Here is a 25069-nt window from a genome sequence, read left to right on the forward strand (position 1 = left end):
AAATTCTTTCCTTATAATTTAAAATTATATAATGTTACTGTAAGGATTAATTATAATTCAGTAAGAGCCCAGTATATATATATATATATATTTTTTTTCCCCAGTATATATATTAACAGTTATTATTGTGGCTTTATTATTAGCAGTAATGCAGAGTGAATATTTTTGAACATAAAATTTTCATATGAAACTTGGTATTTTCCTAGAATTTTCTTATTATAAAATATAGAGCAGATTTAAGAACCTTTGATATAGCTTGGTAAATTATACTCTCCCAAAAATGTTATGAAACTTAAATTTTTCCTTCTGCAGTATTTGCAATTCTTTAGTGTGAGAGAATTTTTCTTACCATTTCTGTATCAATGTTCCTACTAATATCATCTTCTTTCATTTTTTGGATTATTATATTCTCCCTTCTGTGAATTTTCTTTCCTTTGTATATCTTTGGCTTAATCTCTGGATTATTTCCTATTAATTTTTATGAATGCTTAATTTAGTTTTATTTCTATTTGCCTTTCTGATCACTTTATTCTCTTCTTTATTACTGGCCCTTCTGCTCCTCCTCTTACATAAATAAAAGTAGGAATTGTTTGGGTATTGGATCTGTAAAACTCAATAACAGATCTATTTATTTTATTTAAATTACCTCTTTCTCTAGAATTATGACCCAAACACTGGCCTTTGTGCTTACTCCGTGAGAGGGCGCTCTGTGCAGAAGTACTTCCGCATGGGAGAGGGGCGTGGATGACTTGGGAAAGCCTGGGTTATCAAATTGAGATTCAGCATTTTTGGCCAAAAAGCATTTTCTCTGAACATATGTAGTTTTGCGCAGTTACAGGGCAGAGTGGGGCAAGAGAGAAGATTGGAAACTTTGGTTATAAAGCATTACTTAGCTAAGTGTGCTTGGCTTTAGGAAAAAACTGTGTAGGAGTAATGCGTTTCCCACTGAGAATGAGTCACTGAGCTCTTTCTCTTCCCTGTGGTGTCCTGTGAAATGGAAAAAACTTGATTCCATCTACAGTTTTGGTGACTAACCATTAAGAGTTCAACTTTGTATGTTTTCTAGAGACACAATGCTGTATGAATATGAAATTATATTTGTAACTTACAGTTTAACTAGGGTTAACAGCCATATTTGCAATTCTTTAGAAATCTTTAAATGTCACACAGGGTATGTATGATAACAGATGAAAGCATATTGCCCTACTGTTATAGAATTTGATTATGTATACATTTAATTGGTGATTAATGCATGCTATTAAGGGAAAATAAATCGAAAGAGACATTATTTTCCTTTTGTCTGTGTCATAAGAACTAATTTGTATCTGTGCAATAGTTACATATGAGATACAACCAGCAAATACAGTGCACTTATATAAACACATACATGAAAGTGATGTAAAAATAAACAGAAGCTTGCTCATTAGGCCCATCTCTAGGTGCAGTTGAGCACCAATCTAGAGGCCTTATTTTTACAAGTTTAGAATATCTTGATTGTTTCATTCTTTTGACTTTCCCCTTGATAAGGTTCTCTAATTGGGAGCAAATAACCGGCGGTCATAAGTACTGACATCAAAATAATCTAGATGATTGCTTGGGAAAGGAGTGTGGACCATTATATAGACTGTAGCTCCAAGTACTTCTGGTATGCTCATTCAGTGTTTCACTTATACAGACAATGAATAGCTATCGGCCACTGACCGTTATGCCAATCCACGTAAGACACGTGTTGGCCCTGAGTTCAGGGAAACGGTCAGTCACGTCTTAGATAACCTCAGAAGCCTTCTGGCTGTAGTCCACGTGTCCATCCCTCTTCCTTCCATTTCGTTCCACTTGGGTCTGAGAACTGCTGTGCATCTACCTCTTCAGCGTTGATGGCTATCGCCAAACTGCTCTCCCAAGCACTCACGTCCATTTACATTCCTGCAGTGAGCATCCACATTGGTTATTATATTTTAAATATAATTTCATAGATATTTTATATCTATGTAATATACACATGCACTATATATATATACTTATAGATATTTAAAATGTTTTATAAATATTTTAAAGGTAATTTTTGTAGATTTTTGGGTGATCTCAAAAAAATTTATATAGGAGCAAGACTATTCTATGGTTTGGTAAAACCTTCCTATAAATGTTTTCTGAAGCTTGTTTGTACAAACTGTTTATGGTCATTCATCAATTCTAATTTTCTAATTTTTCTTAGTTCAATTTTTGAGGAAGCATATTTTTCTAAAAAATTGTCCTTTTTTGTGTCTTTTTATATGTTGGCATAATATACTTCATAGCGTTCTCAAAGCATTTGTAAATATCAGCATCCATTCTGATTTTATCTTTTTCCCCCTATCATTTTTGCAAATCAATCTTGTTAGCCTGGCTTATAGGTGATTTTTTTGAAGGAATATTGTTTTTTCTTCATTTTCTTTATTTTGTTAGTTCTTTATAATTTTTATACTTCCAGTTTTAAAAATATCTATACTGTTTCATTGTTCCAAGTTTCATGATTTCTAATTTAAGTCTTTTATTTTCAAGCTTCATTTCATTCACTAAATCTATCCAATGCTATAAACTAGCTTCTAAACATTAGTCTCGTTGAATTATGCAAAGTGTATGTATAGAACTTTTATTTGTAATTTTCACTGGAAATTAAAGGAAAATAAAAAATTTCCTTTAATTCATATAAATCTCCAAAGAATTTTTTAAACTGTTTTGCTTTGTGACTCAAAATGTCATCTATGATTTGTTGAAATCTGTTGAGATGGAAGTTCTGTTGAAATTTGCTGAGACTTCTTTGTAAGCAAGTATATTGGGAATTTTGTAAATACCCCAGTGTTTGGTTATCTAGAAGCCAGATGTTCATCAAAAATGAACATTTTTTCAGAATCGTATGAATAATAAGTGAAAGAAATGATTGAGGATAGAGAGATGGATAAGACAACTTCAGAAAATTCTTTTAGAAAATTTTACTTTTAAGGGGAGTAGAGAGATGGACTGTATCTTGAACTAGGCAAAGAATCAAAAGGGGTTTCTGTTTGTTTCAATTCAAGATTCTTGGGTAAGTTTTTATAATTAGTGAATATCTAAGTCTTTGGAAAGTGTTCATGTTTGTCTGAAGTTACCTTCAAATGTTGCACCTCTTACCCATACCTTGTACTCACTAAACTCTGTTTCTATTACCTGTTCAGTTGCCTGCATGTAAAATTTCATCTAATAGTCGAAAGAGTGACTATTTGGTTTACACTTACCACCAGCATTTAGCAGTGTATCCCAATACAGCCCAAGCACAAATGTGTTTTTTTAATCATTTTGGCCAATAGACTTGTTTAAATGCAGAGACGAAGAGTATGTATTGTTTCTCTATTGATACAGTACATGCCCTCTGGGAATTGTAAAAAAGAAATACTATTTTACTCAATGCAGAACTTAAACATAACTGTTGAATGTTTACTGTATATGGTTTTGAGTTCTCCCAGTTTGGATATGTGCAGCCAACTGTCCTCACAAGAGCATGGTAAGGATAGTTTGTTCTTGTGATAATAATAATTAGCTATTTATAATATGTGTTTTGTGTCTGAGTATATATCTGTATCATATATTATGTGCAACTGTCCTTTGAGAGAGGTACTATTATTTATTACATTTGATATAGTAGAAAAATCTTTACAATATGGACGACAAAATTTCTCCTGGAGTATAGTGATAATCTGTGCTGTGAAATCAGAGCTGCATTTATCCCAATCTAGCATAGCCTGTCTAGGTAAACTTAATAAGTATTCTGTTAGTTAGACAGCATTATTAATATATTTCTAAAGCAATGCTTTTTTCCCAGAGAACAGTATTTCTTTCTTTCTCTCTCTCTCTCTCTCTCTCTCACACACACACACACACACACACACAAACACAGACCACACAGATTACAACTCACTGCCCTTGAACAAACTAGTTGAGACATTACTAGTACATTCTTCCTTTTTAGATCCCTCCTTTCAGTTTGAGATACAAATAGCACAATTATGTCAGATAGTAAAGTGCTATTTTGCAGATAAGATGTCCATGAAGTCAACAAATTATTACATTAGGATTTAAACAATAGAATGATCTTTATTCTATTGCAAAGTCTTGTTTCTAACCCTATTTTCCTAGTCTGAGAACCTGTGATATCAAATTTGATCATCTAATTTTAAATTTGTGAATGGTCATTTGTAAATGAAGCACAATACTCATTTTTATGTAACTAGAATTGCTGTAGCTTCATATTTTTTCATTATGATAATCTCCTTAATCAGTGTCTGCTGATATATATATTTTATTTCTCTGAGCAGTAGTCATTTTTGCTACGTGAGTGTTTTATTAGTAAGTTCCTGATCACGTGTACAATGCTGATGCATGTGCATGCACTCATGCATATGCACATGTGTGTGCCCACACATGTTCACTGCAATCCAGTCAGCTCCACAATGCACCATGCTACACTTCCTCACTTCTGATCTTGGCATGTGCTGGTATGTTTGCCTGGAGACACTTTCTCTTAATCTTTCTTTCTTATATAGTGACTTTTACTGAATTCTCACATTTCAGATTCACTGTTCCTTTGTCTAGAAAGTATTGCTCTTTTGCCCCCATTCTGTTAGCTGCTTTGTATATCTCTTTTTGAGCATACTTCTCACATAGTCCTTTCCAAGATGAGTACCTCATTTCTCCCCCACTCTTTTTGGTTCTTTTCAGTGTCAAGTGCATAGCTAGTTGTTAATAAACATTTGTTGAATGGAGGGAAGGAGGAAAGGAAAGAAAAACGGAAAACAGTACCTCAGGTAGCTGGCAGTTTTGGTTGTTCGATGTCCATCCCCTTGTCCAGTGTCCCTTTCTTGACAGAACCCTAATTTTCCATGTATTCTGCCTACACCTGGCTTTGGTGACCTTTGTGTAAGGGGCCTGTCCTCAGCCCCAAGACTCAATGTATTCAGTCTAGTCACAGAGACTTACTTTTTTGGTAAGTGATGGCTGTAAACATGTGACACAATTTTAGCCCCTTAGATATGAAGTGAAATCCTGGGAGATACTAGAATTTTTTTCTTTTGTAAGATGCTCCTACAAGAAGAGAATTCCCTTTTCCTCCTGCCTGGATATTGTCATAACTATGTATGATTTCTAGCTCAAGAAGCACCCACACAAAGAGGATCTATCAGTGAGAGCAGGCTGGGTTATGCTGCAACAACAATAAGTCTGAAAATCACAATAGCTTCAAAAAGCAAAGTTAACTGCTTGTTCACACTAAATGTTCTTCCAGACACAAAGTGACTGAGGAAACCAGAGTTCCTAAGGGTTCATTTCAACACAAGTGCAGAGGCAGAAGAGAGAAGGCATGGCAAACAGTGCCCTTACCATTCTGGGAGGTGATCAGCATCCCTAATACTTGCTGTAATTGCCCAGAGAAAGTCAATGGCCACCCCTGAATGCAAGAGGAAGGGGGCATGCAATCACCCTTAGACAGGAGTGTTAAACCTTTGAAAAATAATATAGGCTACTCAAGTTAGCAACACAGAACTATGAAGAAAGCCCAGTCCCCCATGAGGTCACTCAACTGCCAAATAAACCAGCCAGTGAAGTTACTTTGCCTTTGGATTTTTTATATAGTCTAAAACATTTTGTTTTTTGTTTTATCTTTCCCAGTTAGTTGCAACTGAAATACGGAAACTGTTCCACCTTACTGTAGTGTCCTCTTCAGTGGTTTCTCTATTTCCGCATTACCTACTCAAGTGAGTCCAGTCATTTTTCATTTTAGAAACTGTACATTTCATTCTCTTGATCAATAGATTTCCTTCACATTCCATGCCCCTCTTCTGTTAAATAAAAATTTGTATTCCAATCTCTTTATACCAGAATTTAAGATCTTTACCTATCTTCCCACAACTATTTCACCTTGTTCTCTCCTTTTCCTCAAAACTTATTAGTGTGTTTTTTTTTTGTTTTTGACTGTTAAAAGCTCTGCCACGAGCCTGTAGTACCTCCCTCCCTCCAATATGCCAACTTCATGTCACTTTGTGTTCAATGTTACCTCCTAGTCTTTTACTTTCTAATGGAAGTCTGTCCATAAAAAATGTGTTAAGAAGAATATACTCCCCCAACCATCTGTCTCAACAGATTTTCCCACAAAGATAGCATTTTTAGATCTATCAGATTAATTCTAGAATGTGACAAAAATAAATAGCAGCTGATACATAACAGTAAATGAATATTATGGTCCAATAATTTAGTAGTAGTTCAGTTTATGAAGATTTAAGTGATTAAGTACCCACTGAACATATTTCAAACAATGTAATTGTTCTTTTTATTTAATATTTGAAAAATCCTAATTGTTTTGTACCCAAAAACATATTTCAAAATGTTACTGATATTTTTAACACTGGAAAAGACTAATTATTTCAAGTAATTGTAGACAGTCATGGACTTCAAAATGTCTTAGGTAATTCTAAAATTAAGACAACTGATAATTGATAGGAGACAAAACTTAAGAGTAAGTTTAGTTTAAAAACCAGAAATAATGTGTTTTAGAAAATGTTACATGATATATTAACAAATTGGAAGTGATCATCCTTAGAAAAATTGTATTTACTTCTTTCAAATAACTGATTCAAGGCTTTCCTCTCTCCCTCTGCAGGAATCTCTTCTTCCTTTTTGCCTACCATGCACTGTACAGTCTAATGTCTAAATCATGAATGCATTTTATTTTTTGCTTCAGCAATCAATAAGAAACATAGTAGACATATTTATTCATACATGGATTTATCACTTTTTGAGCACCATCAACATTATAGGCACTATTTTACACACTTCAGGTAATCAGTGAATATACAGTTAATAAAAGGGGAAAAATTTCTGTCCCAGTAGTCCTTACGGTGTTATGAAAGACAGATTTTTATTTATTTATTTATTTAATGCAGTCAATTTAAAAATGATTACCAGATTTGGAACTGATCATTCAATGAGTTAGTCTATCCTACTCATTTTTAAATATGTGTTTTAAACATAATGTTACTCTTCTAAATTATTAGTAAGGATAAACTACTTGAAGAAACTCCCAATCTCTGCAGCTAATACAAGTTTATTTTTGCTCATTTCTTGATCCAGTGCAGTCATCAGACTCTCATGGGTGGATCGTCTCCATGTAGTGACTCAGGGATCTATGCTTTTCAGCTTTTAGCTTCACCATCTTGTATTATCCATTTCTGGCACATAGGTAAGGAAGAGGCCAGCATGAATTGCTCATGGATGTTACTTGCTAGATCGAGAGGTGATATAAGCCACTTCCTTCCACATTCCATCAGCCAGACTTCAGTCACCATGTCCTATCTAAAGGCAAAGCTTAACAGCCTACTCCTATTAGTCTCATGTAAATATCAGTTCATTTCCAATTTTGTATATTTTCTTTTCTTTATTAGGCTAGCTTATCATTTTTCTACTTTACTCTGTTTATTTTCCAATAGACTAATTCTTCATCAATTCAATCCTTTAGGTATTGTTAATAGATTGTTTATTCTTAATAATTCCTTTCTTCAATTTCCTTCAGAAAATATTGGTATACTTTATCCAACAATTTGGGTTGAATACTGGCTATACAGAGATTTTTGTTTGTAGTTAAATTGAGGTCATATCTTTTCTGCTAGCAACAGCTTTGACAGTAAGGTTTTTTAAATATTTTCATTATTATTTCCAAAATTCTACAATTAGTACTCTGACTTTCTATTGACCTGACAACCAGTTAGGTTAATTTTCCTATTTCCACATGACTCTAAATTGTTTCTACTTTGCAAATACAGATGCATTAAATATTTACTGACTACCTAGTAAGAAAAAGAATCTTAATGCATAAATGTGTACATTTTAAAATGTGGTAAAGGCTATGAAGGAAATAGACAGGTCTTATGAAAAATGATACTTATGGAAAATCTTACTATAAATCACTATTCACATTTGGGTAATCAAGAAAACATCTCAGAAGGGATCCTATTTAAACTAGAACGTGAATGATAATTAGGAGATGATGAGTGTAGTCCTGAATGCCCTTTGTAGGCAAAAGGAAAAGAATGCCTGAACGCTCTGAATTTGGTGAATTCAGAGAACTGTAAAAAGGTGAATTCCTGAAGAATATCGTGTCTGGGTTCTTTCTTCAAGACTGTGTGGAGGGAAAAATACCACCTTGCCTAAAATTAAATTGATTTTGCCCTGCCTCTTATATATTCGTTTGCCTGGATGTAGAATTCTAGGTGATTCAACAATTGAAGAGATTATTTTATTTAGTAAGGTTTCTAATTATTCCAGAGAACAAGTCTACTATTAGTTCATTTCTTTGTTTTCATGTCCCCCAATCTGTTTGAGCTTTAATAATCTCTTTTAACCTTTGTTTGTTTACAATATTTCTAAATATATTTTTTCATATTCTGCTCAGTGTTTCATGCAATGTTCTTCTCTTTATTATTTTTTCCTTATAACATGGCATTGGGAGCCCATCTTAACAAAAAGGCAAAATCTCACTAAGAAAAAGCCATTTTAATCCTTTTCTTTCTCTACTTCCTGCCCAGCAAGATTCAGCAGATATTAAAGGTTAAATACAAAGCATATGGATGAGCTAAGGGTGGCAAAGAAGAAAGATTTAAACAGCCCAATACCGATGGCGTTTGCTGAGATGCTCTATCTGCTCTGGGTAACTGACACCCAGCCTGACTATTGCATTTGATAGAAACAAATTAACTACCCTATCCATTCTAGCCAGTCTATCTATTCTGCTGTTTAATTAGTGTATCACAAATGACTTACACATATTGTATCATTAAAGGATACAATTCTGTGAAGTTGCTCTTATATACATTTTTATACATGAGGAAACTAAGACTTAGAAATCAAAATTAGTGGACCTTTTCTGTACTGTCTTAAAACTTGCATATAACTGGGAATATTGATGGAGATGACTAGATAGGACATCAGTGGATGCTCAGCAAAGTCCCTTGGTCAGTAGCGTAGTCATCTAGAGCCTTGAGTAGACACACAGTTATTCTCCAGCATTTGGTTTCACTCTGTAGGCGTTAGCTCACCATACTCACTTTATGCACATTTGATTATTATACGTCTGCATACAGTTCCAGAGACTATCTTCAGACTCACAGATGGGAATTCCTATCTCCTGACATGAATATGCATATAAATGGCCCACTAATACCTCAACACAATATGGCAAAGTTGAACTCATGACCTTTTCTCATTTCTCAAACTTGTCTGTTAAATTTTGCCTTGATAGTTTAAGCAACATCTTCCCAATCTTACAGAAAATATAGTTTTGACTTACTCTTTACCTTTACCTAACTACATATTTGTAAAATCGTCCTTAAAAAAAAAAAATGTGATATTTCCCCACTGCTCTTTAGCTGCGTCTCCCCACCCCCATTCAGCACTTCGTAATTTCTTACCTTGGCCACTGCGATGCATTTTTAGCTAGGCTCTTTTCCTCCACTCTTTACCAGATTTATCTTTGAAACTCTGGTTGTGAGTATTTTTGTTTTTCCTCAAAAACCTGACACTCTTCTTATGGAGTAAGTCTCAAGTTCTTTAGCATGATATTTAATGAACTCTTAAAATTTTCACTCCAACATTCCTTTCCAAATAAACTCAAGTACATTCTTCAATCACTTAGGGTTGTTTATATATAATATATACATGTATACATGATATATGTATACATGTATATATTATATTTATGTATTATATATACATGATATCAGTGAATATAATAGTGTGGCTTCACATCCTTTTTGTATTGCTTTCTCAGTAAAGTTTCCACCATCTATTTTCCATCCATGGCCTTTTCGTTATGATATTTAATTCTGCAGGGTAGATCTTCCCAAGTGACAGCTGTGGAGCACTGGATGGTGAAGTTTGAGTTAGCTGGAAAGCAGATCCTGAGACAGATGTCAACATGCAGGAAGTTTACTAGCGAGTACAGCACCCTTGGGGACAGGGACCAGGTGCAGAGGGCAGAGGGCCTGGTGTCACAGGGAGAGGGATAAAAATACTTCAGCAGATCCTCTGGGCAGCTCCAAAGCTGGGACAGATGTTGGGTCTGTCCCAGATTGGGGTAAGAAGAGCAGTCTTTTATATGCTTTTAAAACAACCAGGCTGCCCAGGAAAGTGTTGTGGACTTAGGGAGGAGGCTCTTGGCAGTGAAGGGGAAGGGGCCACCGTCCCACATTTCCAGCAGCAAGCGTGCACCTTCCCATTGGAAGGCAGCACTGGAGGAACAGGACAGCATCCCTGGCACCGGGTCCTCTGTGCTTCTCATTACCCTCATGATTTACTCTCAGTTCCTTATGTTATCAGCTAATTTGATTATTTCATAGTACTTGTCACAATTGGAAATTTTCCTAATTGTCTTTATTACCTCTCCTGGATTCTAAGCTCTGTAAGGTTAGAGAGAGCATCTACCTTGTTTACTTTTATATACAGAACGCATAGCCCGGTCATTGGTAGATGGTAGACACTCAGTGGGTGCGGGAATGGATGACTGATAATGTATCAACTTTGTAGCTATCACTAAAATCACTCTATTTATATTTAACATATAAGATATTAAATGAGCCATCTAAGGATGCTACTTAAGACCACCAACATGCTCTTATATTAAAGCTGTCATTTGTCACCAAGCATTATAAGTATGTTAATGAATAACACTGTATTTATTCCTGTAGAAATATATCTTCTGTTGGTTCTTGTATTTCTTGAAGAACTATTATATGGAGCTAGATAGATATTGACACTTATCCAAAAAAATAGGCAGGTGGTACAAGATATTTTTATAATATGCTTGATTTGGATAATATGTATGTCTCTTAATATATTTAGGTAGATGAGTTTGTGATAACAATCCAATGTATCGCCCAATTTTTAAAAAAAATCTTTGTTGAAAGCATTATTATACATGGCTGAAGTCTAACAAGGCTATCAACAGACCATGAGCAAGTTAGTCCCTATTTTCCAAGTGCTTCCTTCTGTTATATAGAGTTGAACCATCTATTACATTGTGAATTTCAGGTTTTCTACATATGAATACATTATTGTTATGAATATTTAAAATTACAGATGGAGAAATTTCTAGTTTTCTATGGATATTTTTAATTTAGCAAGCATAAGTAACATACAAAACACTTTTAATTTCCTGTATGACAACTTGTTTTTCTTTTAAATAGATGCTTGTAAACTTATTTGATTCATTTTTGTGAACCTCCCATTATGTCACTTTAAGTTATAAAAATATATATTTTAGTTCCATCAGCTTGCCACCAATCAGGAATCATGTAAGACTCAAAACTTAAATATCAGATACAAAACTGATTCTAGGTAGAAAGCAGTATTCTCACTTGTAAGGGTGTGAACTAATGCATGAGCTCATAAGCCATATACAAAATTTAAAGTCTGCTATCAAATCCTTTATATCACTAGAAACAGAGTTAATCTATTTGAGAAACTAGTTTTGTCCTATCAAAAATATTTGCATACAAGTACATTATGTATGTTTTCTATATCAAGAGCCAGTGCTCTTATTCATAGCCACTTGTCAAAGGATTTTGAATTATATTTGTTCAGTTTTATAGCTTTAGATTTATAGAGGATTACACTATGACAAATCATTTGTACTGTATATTTTTTACATATGTTTAATTTCCATTCATATTTTTATCTGTCATTAAAATATATTAGAATAAGCTCACTCTAAAAGTCCATATAGATCTTTATTATTCACTCAATTTACTTTTCAAATGCAAATCATTAACTCTAAATGAACATCTATTTGGGTGCCCTCCAAGTGGACATTTATAGGCATGTTATAGGGGAAACTATGATTTCATATAAAAGCATCACACATGTTTGGGATTATAGTTCATGATCCTAAGATCCTTCACCCTTTATTCTAATACGTGCTCAAAGAAAGAATGGTGGGTGGGGACGTCATTACAAGGAAAACAAAATATAAGTATACAGTAGCAAAGCCCAGAGCTTTGAGAATTAAAGAAGACATCCATCTCTCTCCAGAAAATAAAAAGGGGATGTTGGTAAATTCATGGGTTAAAATGTCAAAGAACCTATGAAGTCTTGGAAGATAAGGCCTGATAACAAGATTAAAGCCAGCCATGGGATATTATTTTGATGAAATAATGCAGAAGTAATTTACAGCTAGGTTGGCCATAAAAAATTTGCATAGCCTAAGACTGAGTAGAGAAAAAACATACATAAAAAAAGGGTATGTGAAGAATTTAGTGGATAGTACGTACTGGGCTGATATTAACCTCCTTCACCCTAAAGTGATTTTTAAAAAATACCTTTGTGTAAGTGAAATATATTTTTTCCTAACTTGAAATCGAATTTTCACCTTTATTAGAATAGAAAGTAAATAGTATCCTATGAAAAAAATATATTTTTGGCTAGAGGTAAAATTTGATATATTTTCTCATGTCACAAAATATGCCCACACTGGGTTTGCCAAACACATTGTCAGCGGGATTCCCTTTGGCCCAGATTGTTGCACCTCCATGCATGTATCTTCTCTGTATAGTTTTAAATGCTAAAAAATCTGTAGATCGTCTCTTACCACTCAAGGAGACTTCTCATGTTTCATTGCTTAGTCATTTCTACTTTCCTGTAAGTTACTGGCAGGAGTAAGTCTTATTGCAAGTGGCATGGACTAGTTAGTGGTCCTCAACCTTTGGGCTGGACCAGAAACACTTGGAGGGCTTGTTAAACCCAAGATCTTTGGGCCCCAACCTCTGAGCTCCTTATTGAGTTGGCCTTGGATAAAATTTCCACGTGGCCCTGGTGCTGCAGGCTTGGGGGCCCCTCACTGAGAAGGACTTTGACTAACACAGTCACCTCCTGGCCTGGAATAAGGTGGCCTCCCTTGATCAAGTGGCCGTGCGGTGAGATGGATGCCAGGGCTCTGCCTGTGCGGGTGACACATGGTCGGATGAGATTTGTGTTGACAAACTGCAGCATGTTCTCCTCCTTCCCTCCTTCCCTTCTTTTTTCTTTCTTTCATCTCTTTCTCTTCTTTCTGCGTGCACATCTCAAAAAGTTTTATTGTTTACTTAACTCCATTTAAACCAATCTAAGTGAATTGTACAAGTCTAATGACAAAGCATTGACTGAGAAATACTTTTGAACAATAAAATCACACAGTTATTTAATAAGTAGTTGTAATTAGGTGTATAATTCCAGAGAAAAAGTTATCATTTCTGTAGCAAAATCAAGAAAATCTTTCATTAAGTGCTCCAGTGTCACTCCACGTAATAGAATTGTGTCCCTTATTATACCTCTTTCCATAAAATAATCAGGCGTATAATTTGGCATCTAGAAATTTGTAATCTGAAAAGAATGAGGATTCCGTGTATTTTAAATATGATGTAATTTGATAAAACGCTGCCATGAGGCCATAAAACTGCCATGTTTGAGGGCACCATGGCAGGACTGCTCAGCCAGCTGGGTCTTTTTGCCAGTCCACATCTGTCTGTTCCCAGCTGCCCGTTGTCATTACTCAGGTTTGCATACCCGTGGCTGTGAATCTGACTCCTGTGGGTGGCTTTCAGGACAGCAACAAGATTATTCCCAGTTACCTGACAGTCACGCTGTCAGGGGAACACCGGGAGGCATGCTCTTTGGATGTTAGGGTGTCGGTCAGCTTGAGAGCCCTCCTCCCTATTTTCCTCCCCCAGGATTCCTGAGGGCAGCGGCCGGCAGGTTCTCCCCAGGAGCTGCTGCGCCGTCCACACCTCTCCCAACCTGTGCAGGATTTCTACCTATTCCGGTTGAAGTTCCAGGTTCAGAGGTCAGGAGCCTGTCAGTTACCAACGTGTCATATTAGAATTCTCTTTACATCAGTGTAACATGTGCTTCACACTGTTTTGAGTTTTTCTTAATAGAATATTTGGAGCTATCATTGTATCAATATATGAAAGACTTGCCATGTTATATTGAATGTCTTGATTGTTTTCTAATTTAATCATCCCCTTCTGAGGGACATCAATTTCCAATCATTCACCATTAACCAGAAACAACACTGCACTAAATATCCATGCACACACACTATTTCATGCAACAATGCACACGTTTGTAGAATACATTCCTGGAAGTAGAATGGCCAGGTCAGAGCTTATGTTCATTTTTAATGTTAAAGATTTTGCCAATATTTCTTCACAACCGAATCTGTTTTTTTTTTTTCACATTTTACCAACAGATTGTCTCATCACACTTAATATTGCCAGTCTGAAGGCATGAAAAATGGTATCTCAATAGGTTTATTTTAGATAAACATTTATTTTTGATAATTATGGATTCATAGGCAGTTGTAAGAAATAATAGATCTGTGTACCCTTTCTCCAGTTTTCCCCAATGGTATAATTCTACAAAACTAATGAACAATATCACAACCAGGATTTTGACATTGATACAGTCAAACCACAGAACATGTCATCAGAACAAGGATCTTTGATTTGCCGTTTGTCACACCTACTTCTTTTCCGACACTCTCTGCCCCCATCCTTAACCGTGACAGCCATGAATCTGTTCCATTTCCATAATTGTGTCTTACTAAAATGTTACATAAGTTAGAAAGTTTCTTCCATAGTTTTAAGGAAGCTAAATAGCTTTCAGTGTTTAAGAGATACTTTATTTTCCTTCCTATGAACTCAGTCCTTCCATATTTTATTTCAGTTTGTATAGACTCGATAAAGCTATTCATGAATAATAGAACTGTCTCTTGTTACCAAATTTTCTGTGTAGGACATACTATTTAATTTGCTATACATAAATTATACACTTATTGTGATTAAATTTATCATTCAATGATGTCATGGTTTGGGTTGGGATCATGCTTAGAATCTAATTTTCTACTTGGTGATAAAGAAAAAAGTACCCCAAATCTTCTTCCAGTATTTTCCAATATTTTATGGCTTTATTTTTACTATTGAATCTCTGACATTTTATTATCACAGTCATCATCAGTATAAGTATAAGATGTGAGGAAGAATTCCATTTCTTAACTAGTGCCATTTTACATGATTTTCATACATAATGTTATGACAGTATTTTTCAGCAGAGAAATACCCTTGGATTTTCTTAATGTATGACATCATGAGAAAACTGAACATTTTTATGGCTTTAATAAAGATGTTTTCTAGAATTGCAAAACTGTTAACTCTGCACAGCAACCTTCAACTATAAATGAGAAGCTGCATTATTAATGGGAGACCAATTAAAGTAACCTGTTAATTCATATCTTGTGTTGATTATAACAAGCTTGATTGGCAATGCAATCACTTCATGTTAGGTTCACTCCATTTCTCCACGGGGGAGGCCCTTCCTCGAGGTTTCTGGGCCAGACCCAGGCCATTTCAGAAGGGTGCTGCTCACGGCAGGACTGCAGCAGGACAGAACCTTTTTCTCAGAAAAATAATTAAAAGCAGACAGTCTGCTAACTTTAATACTTACACTGATTTACTGAGCTAGCAGGTGAACAGCTCTTGTTGCACGTGCTATATTTTATTCTTTTCTTATGGATATGTGCTTCTTCTAGAAAGCATTTTTTAAAAACACCTAAAATATGATTTAAACTAAATTTGCATAAAATGGAAAATGGTATTCACTCAAGAACAGAGTTGCATTGTGTGTTAGTCACAAATTCATCTTCCATTTCTAGTTATATGCTAACCATAATGCTTAATGCAGAAATGCAGAGTTCCAGATGAAGTGACACCTCATCTGAATTCTTCCTAAAAAATGCTTTTATCCTTTGCCAAAGAAGTTGCCATGCCTCTGATTTTATGAAAGTAAATTATCAACACTGGAATCCCTGTTCTCTTTTGAAAGGAACTATTGCATCTTCAGCGTGCCTACCATAAACTAAACAGACAATACCAGGCAAAAACAGCAGAACTGGCTCATGCGAACAACTGTGTGGATCAAAATGAGGCCAAAGTAAAGAAACTGAGATTCCATGTGGAAGAACTAAAACAGGGACTCAAACAAAAGAAAGATGAGGTAACGTCCACATGAACACATGTTCGATAGATTCAAAATAGCATTTTATAGCATATATATGAAGCATGTTCTACTTTATTAATGTATGCTGTTAATTGAGCCTAATATCTTCAACATTTTAAAAACTAAAATCAGTAAAAAAAAAAATCATTAAGGGTAAAAAAAGAGAAAACTATTACACAGACCACATGCTCTTCTTTGTGGTACTAATGTATTTTTTGTGTCTGCCACATAACTTCCAGCATGTTTCAGCTTGGTCCTGTGTGTGCTGGGGTGGGGGGAGTGTGCAGTATCATTCCAGCTTGATGTTTTCAGCTTTTAGCTTATATATTAAAGAAATAAGATACATATCATGATATATACTACAATATACATTCTCCCCAGTGCTCTGTGGTGTTGGAAAGAATGTTGGCATCTTGTTTTGCTGTGCCGGGCCAACTTGCTAATGGTCTTTGGAGTCTCTAAGAGGCTTCTGGAAGGCAGAGGCTGGTGTGGTGTCCTGGCAGAGGTAGGAAGGCAATTTTGGCTGCAATTACAAACAACAAAGAGAGGGTTTGGGGGACAGAAACACAGTCTCAAATGTCAGTGTGATCGTGAGGCCGTCACCACATGGCAGAGTCCCCCGCTGCTCCAGACATTGCACCCGCTCCTGTTGGACAACTTTCGAGGTAAAAGGCATCATTTCCCTGGTAAGAGTGACTGTTGGCAGATAATACTAAGCAGTTGGAAATTAAAAATAAATAAATAAATTGTTTTTCTAAGGGATAATTCAATAACAGAACACGTTCTACATTTTGAGATTTAACTTTTAATCAAAACTGTTCTAGTCAAGCAAACTGGGTTTTCTTCTCTCAGAGCATCGAATGAAGACAGAATCATGTGCCCAGCAAGGCTCATACATTGTCACCTGCTCTTACGAGTACGGACACCTTGGTGGGCATCTCAGTCTTCACACATCTCTTCTGATGAAGCTGTTTCTGTACTTTCTAGTGATGCACGTGTGCAGTGGGCAGGACTGTGGGAGAGTAAGTCAAAAGAGGAATATAAGAGAAAGGCTCAAGAGAATGGTTTTACGTTTTTATTTTATCCTAGCTGTTATTCCTGTGAAGAGTTTTAATATGCAAGTGTTTGTTGGAGGTCGTGGTAAATAAATCCATGTTTGCAATATAGGCTTTAGAAAAATACTTGGGACTGAAGCATTGGTGCAGAAGTGGTGAAATCACGTAGGGTTCAAGGACTAATGAGGAATCAGTTCCCAAACATCTGATTCAGAAGTCTAACTATGTAATATTTTAAACGATGGTTGTGGTCTTAAGGATGATTCTAGTATTTGTCCCTCCTTTAGGGACAATTATTCTTCCCACATCATCAGCATCAGGCTTGGTTATGTGATCTTTGTTTTGAATGTGTGAGTTGAAGATCTGTGTGCCAATTAACCTCAGGTGCTTTGAGAGCCAAAATGCTCCCCATGCCTCTTTTCCCAAGTGTTTTTTCTGTCATGTCTCATGTCACAAAGACAGTGTGTTCAAAATAGACATTATTCTCTGTGCACGGATCCTGAAATGAAGAGGACATGGAACAGGGCTTTTGCTGACCCAAGTGGAACCCATGTGCATAAAGAAAAAAAAAGTCAATATTTGTTTTGGTAAACCACTGACGTTTTGAATCTGTTCGCTACTAGTGGAAAACTTAGAGCTGATGGTATGGCCATTAAAATAACAACAAATATCTTATATGACACTGGCTCTAGTACCAGGAATAGGCGGTGAGAAAATGTATTAAAGGTGAGAATAATGGCAATCCAATTTATGGAGTCTTGAAATGTTTGAGATTATTTCCTGTAATATCCTTGGAAAGCAGACAGTGTAGAGTGAACGTGTGGTTTTTAAGGGACTAGGTATGTAACCACTATTTCCTGTTTGCTAGTGGTATATTCAACAAGAACGAAAGAAAGATGAACTTGGAAAAGAATTGTTGAGTTTTTGAAGAGCTATATAATATCAAAATTCAAGTAGTTCTGTGACGTCCAGGGTCTGATTTTCATTTTCAAGTGGTAAAATATAAAATGGAGGATGCCTTTGGAAAACAAGAGTCCATTAAATTTGAGCTTCCTGGCAAGGACTGCATCAATAGTGTGGCCATCAAGCCTGTTGTTAAAATCTGTTAACCTATTAAAGGTCCTTCCCTGTAAATCCTTTGAGCGGAACAGAACGGCACAGGGGGAGGATAATGAGAGAGCGCCTCTACTATAACATCTCCCAAATTCAAGGAAACTGCAAGTAGCTCAGGGACAATGGAATGTCTCCAAAGACTGCAGGTGTAAAAACTGACCTGTGGACTTCACCAGCCTCAAACGGAGGAAGAAGACCACGAAGTTGTTATGGAAGTTATACTGGCAAGTGACCTCTCAGCCTCAGGTAAGAGATGGATTTCTCAAGATGTGAAAGAATCCTGCATTCTTCCAAACTTGCATGAGCAGGGAGCTGGCTAAGCATGCTGTCAGCACTCTGAGAGGGAATAATGTTCATTGCCGTGTTCAGATACAGACACAGTATATAGCAAAAAGGAAGGATCTTCTAGAAAACAAAGACAAGGACCATAGCAAACTACCGACTAGGCGACTCTTCTCGGGGAGCAGGATCAGGGCCAAATAATGGATCCTTCCCATGGGCAGAGTAGAATCTCCTATTTATGAAGTTAGACTTCATAAATATTTTCTATTTCTCCTTGTTATATGGAAGTGTTTGTTGCAATTTTATTGCAGGAGAGAAGGGAGTCAATTACTTGTCTTTTGAGTGTATAGATTTCTGGAGCAAGAGAAGAGAGTGAGATCTGCTGTGGATTTGATCCTAAGACCTTTGACTTGGAGACTGATGCTGTCATTGGAATGTTGCTAGAGTAATTTCCCTGGAGAGTGTGACAATTTTTGAGTGAAGAAGGGAGGAAAAACATATAGTTCATGACCAAGGGGATAGGCCATGTTATATATATATATATATATATATATATATATATATATATATATATATATATATACATAGTGTGTGTGTGTATTTTAATATTTGCTGGCCTTTTCCGTGTGAGGGGTACAATCCCAAGCATCAATGGTGGGCATGGTCTTGTGACTTGTTTGGCAAGTGGAAATCACATTACTTTCCAACAGAATCTTTAGGAACCATCACTTCCTATGGGGAGGTATCAAGGTGTATTTCATGCTTGCAACCTAGCTAGATGTATTGAAATATATGTTCAACACAAAATATTTCAGTGTTTTTGTACCTCTGCATCCAATCAGCTGACCACCGAAGAGGACTGACCCAAAGCACTATTAACTCGTACAGGTATTGTGATCTGGGTTATTTGATTACCGTTGTCAGGTCTTCAGTTTATCTCTGATTAAAGGTGATCACCATTTCTGGTGGCTGGGAATGAAACTATTCTTATGGAAATAAGATTTTGCATAACAGTCAACATTTCCACAATTTGATGTATCCTTGAAAGCAAAGAAAATTCTGTCAGTTTCACTGCTGAGCTTTTTAATTTTATAGTAGCAAATTCTTCAGATTGTAATTAGTTGAAATTAATGTTTAATTGGAACTGTCAAATACAAAGTTTTCAACTCCCACAAGTCAACAAATTTTAAATGAATGAAAATGAGATATTAATCCTCAACTGAAGAGAGAATTGATACTTTGGGGCCCATAAAAGAAAATCCAGGGTCTAATTAAAGAAATGAGCAAATTAAAAATACTTTTTGGATGAGTTGCTTTTCTTAAAGCAAATTTTTAAAAACCTCATTTGATGTATATTTGTTAGAAATTAAACATTCTTTTCTCATCATTTCATTGATTTTTGAGACTATGTATTATATTATACAATGGTAAAATCTAAATGAGATTTAATTACCATACATCAGGTCCAATATATGTCCACATTAAAACACCAAAATAACTGACCACTTACCTATAGTGGGAAAAGCCTAATAATAATGTGCTAAGCATTAACAGAATTCACATGGTTCTGCCTCTCATACCTAGGACACTGGGAGTATAACATAAACAGTTACTAAGACACATGGGGGCTCTGCCCTGTAGAACTGGCATCCCAAAGATTAAAGAATAGAATGACATAAGGTTTGTTAAAGAGGACTTTAAACTTTGTGAAGCCATATCTGGTCACATAAAGAAGGAAAAATGAGAGGAAAAAGTCAGCCGTCTCCCCAAATAGCCAAAGCAATCCTGAGAAGGAAGAATAAAGCAGGGGGGATCTTGCTTCCCAACTTCAAGCTGTACTACAAAGCCACAGTAATCAAGACAATTTGGTACTGACACAAAAACAGACCCATAGACCACTGGAACAGAATAGAGAGTCCAGATATTAACCCAAGCATATATAGTTAATTAATATACAATAAAGGAACCATGGATATACAATGAGAAAATGACAGCCTCCTCACCAGCTGGTGTTGGCAAAACTGGACAGCTACATGCAAGAGAAGGAAACTGGATTATTGTCTAACCCCATACACAGAAGTAAACTCAAAATGGATCAAAGACCTGAATGTAAGTTATGAAACCATAAAACTCTTAGAAGAAAATAGGCAAAAATCTCTTGAACATAAACATGAGCAACTTCTTCATAAACATATCTCCCAGGCAAGGGAAACAAGCAAAAATGAACAAGTGGGACTATATGAAACTAAAAAGCTTCTGTGCAGCAAAGGACATCATCAGTAGAACAAAAAGGCATCCTACAGTATAGGAGAATATATTCATAAAGGACATATCTGAAAAGGAGTTGACATCCAAAATATATAAAGAACTCATGTGCCTCAACAAATAAAAAGCAAATAATCCAATAAAAAAATGGGCAGAGGATCTGAACAGACACTTCTCCAAAGAAGAAATCCAGATGGCCAACAGACACATGAAAAGATGCTCCACATCACTAATCATCAGGGAAATGCAAATTAAAACCACAATGAGATATCACCTCACACCAGTTAGGATGGCCAACATCCAAAAGACAAACAAAAACAAATTTTGGTGAGGATGTGGAGAAAGGGGAACCCTCCTACACTGCTGGTGGGAATGTAAATTAGTTCAACCATTGTGGAAAGCAGTATGGAAGTTCCTCAAAAAACTCAAAATAGAAACCATTTGACCCAGGAATTCCAGTCCTAGGAATTTACCCTAAGAATGCAGCAGCCTAGTTTGAAAAGACATATGTACCCCTATGTTTATTGCAGCACTATTTACAATAGCCAAGAAATGGAAGCAACCTAAGTGTCCATCGGTAGATGAATGGATAAAGAAGAGGTGGTACATATACACAATGGAATATTATTCAGGCATAAGAAGAAAACAGATCCTACCATTTGCAACAACGTGGATGGAGCTAGAGGGTATTATGCTCAGTGAAATAAGCCAGGTGGAGAAAGACAAGTACCAAATTATTTCACTCATCTGTGGAGTGTAACAACAAAGCAAAAACTGAAGGAACAAAACAGCAGCAGACTCACAGAACCCAAGAAGGGACTAACAGTTACCAAAGGGAAAGGGACTGGGGAGGATGGGTGGAAAGGGAAGGATAAGGGGAATAAGGGGCATTACGATTAGCACACATAACGTGGGGAGGGGCACGGGGAAGGAAGTATACCTCAAAGAAGACAAGTAGTGACTCTATAGCATCTTACTATGCTGATGGGCAGTGATTGTAATGGAGTAAGTGGTGGGGACTTGATAATTGGGGGAATCTAGTAACCACAATGTTGCTCATGTAGTTGTATATTAATGATTCCAAAAAAAAACAAAGTCAACTGTCTTCCCACAATGGTATCATGTTACTGCAGTGTGTGGACCTCAAACATTTATAGATAATTTCATGCATAATTGCAGTCATTGTTTACAAATACACTCTGCTTTATCAGTTGCCATAACCAGTTTTCATGTTGCCAGGTAGTTTTCATAGTTGGTCTTTCACGGGATGATGTAATCCGTATTTCCTTGGATGTAAATTATTTAGTCAACTAATCCTCCCTCATTGAAGCTCATTTTTTTTCCCCCTAATGTAACTCTACCAAGACTGCCTTTAGGTATAGACCTTTTTTCCCTCTTAGAAAAAGTTTCTAAGTGGAATTATTATTTCATTAAAGAATATGAATATAATATGGCTCTTCATCTATACAGTATTTACAGTTTTCTATGCTTCTCAGTGATAGGTCAAATTGTAGAAATGTTGATAGTTACCTTATACAAAATCTTAACTGCATCTTAACTGATGCAGAAGTAAATTAAACCTCAAATGATTTACTTATAAAATTTATAAGAGTTTAATCATTCAATTTGCCAAGTTAGTTGGATTTACCTTTGATTTCAGTTCTTTTGCTGAACTCCTTTCCCTTGTGCAATTCAATACTTATTCTTGGTTTATTCTCTCTATTTTTTTAGTAACAGCTTCTATTTGTAAGAGGACTTATAGTGAATATTTGTGTTGAGATGTAAAGCAGAGCCTAGCCTTTAGATGCCTATAATTCACAAATCAAGCTTCAGAGGATGAAAGTTAGCATATAGTAACTGAAAAACAAAAGTTATCTTATAAAGAGAACAGTCACCTAACATTAAGTCCCTAACATCACCAAACGTTAAGATGATATTAATGTTTTAAGCAATTCATGGATTTCTTCATGAAACATTTCTTGATCTAGGTGCTCAGTACAGTTCTAAGTGCAATGATGTAGAGATGGATAAAATGTATTCCCAGTATAAGGACTAATGTTACAATTTTCTAATCTGGCTACACAATAGAAACACTATGGAAGATTTAAAAAATGCTAATATTTAAGTCTCATCTCCAGAATCTGAGTCAGTTTTTATGAGTAGGGCCTGTGTGTATTTCTAAAAAGCTCCTCAAATGATACTAATAGGTAGCCAAAGGTCAGAACATCTGGTCTAATGAGAAACGGCTGACACCAGTTAGACCCAGTTTCCTGACCTTGGTCCCCAGTGAATATGTGTATTTGTGATAACAGATTTTACCAGTGCAGCATAAATAAAATGGCTTGCTGCTAAAAAGAGGCTCTTATTCCACTGTAGGCTGTACCTGTTAGCACTGTAATATGCAAAACTAATTAATGTAAAATCTCTTCTAGTTTGAAAGAAATTCAAAAGAGGAAAAAAAGCACCTCAACAGATGGAAAGAATAAGATACCATTGAGCACTCTAAATTCACACTTTAAGTGTTAGTGTTTTGCTAAATGTATTGTTGGTGTGACTTTACACTCAGCAATTATCACCTTATTATTACAGCTTAGCTAATTCCGGCCCCACATTTTAATGCTTCCTGGTGTCAAAAAGGTGAATCTGTTCAAAAGTCTGATATCATCAGCAATGATGAATGTGAGAGACACTTTGTTTAAACCTACAGAACATTAATTATCTAAATTACCAGCTGATTTTTAAGCAAGTTTTTATTTGGAAGGGCACAGAAATCCTTTCCTAATCCTAAATAGATTTGGGTAAAATCTCATTAATTTACACCCCCCCACACACAATTTTAGGATTGTGAGACTAGTGATAGACTGAAATTCACATATATTTATGAAAATGACATCATGAGTGTTTCAGGTAAGAGTAAAAAGAAATGATAAAGAGGCCAGCTGCAGGTTCACATGGGGACAGGGGGTGGCCACAGACCCAAGTTCTGAGTGGAGTGTTAAAACCAGACGAATTAATATTTATTACTTCCTAACCTCTATGTTAGATGTTCGAATATACTTGAGTTCTTCCAAAGAAGAGGTTTTTATTTGGCAGAGGATATTCAAACAGAAATATGTGAAGCTAAATGTAACCAAGTCAATGTCATGATTGTGGTATTCACAGGATGCCTCAGAAACAATTTGCCATGTTTTTTTTTTCCTTCTGTTGCTTAAGGCTATGTGTAATTATGTGCTCATTTTAATTATTTCTTGTCTGACACTCCAAATGGAGGACATGGGCAAGAACCAGCAGCCTGGCCGTGAACAAGGCCAGCGCTCAGTAGAGCCGTCCCAAGACAAAGGCGGTGTAGACACAACCACCTCGTGAACAGAAGTCCAGCAGCCCCGGCTCCCTAGATTTCTCGCCTAAACCATTCTAATAATTTTATGCCACTTTCCCTGGACAGTTTGGACGTGTATTTGTGATAACAGATTTTACCAGTGCAGCATAAATAAAATGGTTTGCTGCTAAAAAGAGGCTCTGATTCCACTGTAGGCTGTACCTGTTAGCACCGTAATATGCAAAATTAATTAATGTAAAATCTCTTCCAGTTTGAAAGAAATTCAAAAGAGGAAAAAAAAACACCTCAACAGATGGAAAGAATAAGATACCATTGAGCACTCTAAATTCACACTAATTTTATGCCACTTTCCCTGGATAGTTTGAAAGTTACCATTTCCTGCAATCACTTATCACCAGCTTGTTCTCTCTTCGCTTTACCGACCAGCTCCATTGCTGAAAACTTCTGTTCTCCATCAGAACCTGATAATAAACCAAACCCATCGTGCGTGCCATGTTCTCAGCGAAAACTTTTATGAGTTATGCATGGAAAGTGTAGCTTGCGATAGGAGCTGAGTAAAATCGAGATGTTCCAAGGACAGGTTATGTGGACAGAGTTAGACCAGTATCTTTTCTTAGCTTTTCCTCTCCTCTTGAATCTCGGCAGCATTGATTAGACCACCATTCTTTAACTATATACATAGTTTTATAGATAAATATAGATATATTGCAATATATATATATAGTTAATTATATATGTAATCCTTATGAACATCTGATATCTATTCCTTCTTCTCAGCTCTATTGTTACCTACTCATTTATGCTAGGAAAAATGATGCAAAGACATAGACCTCATTTTATATTAGGAAAAAATGGCACTAGAAAACTCAGCAAACAACAGTATCTTTTTTTTCGTGCTCTGATGCTGAGGGTTGAGTTAATCCTGCTTACA

General features: G+C 35.9%; 1 protein-coding gene across 6 annotated transcripts in view; it reads left to right on the forward strand.

The window, feature by feature from the left end:
* Positions 1-25069, forward strand: part of CCDC102B (coiled-coil domain containing 102B) — a 289345-nt gene that overhangs the window by 210860 nt on the left and 53416 nt on the right. For all 6 annotated transcript variants that reach the window (XM_057504260.1, XM_057504255.1, XM_057504256.1 and 3 more), the window contains one exon: positions 15910-16080. In XM_057504260.1, the coding sequence (XP_057360243.1) occupies positions 15910-16080 (171 nt within the window). The remainder of the gene's footprint in view (positions 1-15909; positions 16081-25069) is intronic.

This window comes from Manis pentadactyla, chromosome 6, assembly GCF_030020395.1.
Source record: "Manis pentadactyla isolate mManPen7 chromosome 6, mManPen7.hap1, whole genome shotgun sequence".
NCBI classification, from domain to species: Eukaryota; Metazoa; Chordata; class Mammalia; order Pholidota; family Manidae; genus Manis; species Manis pentadactyla.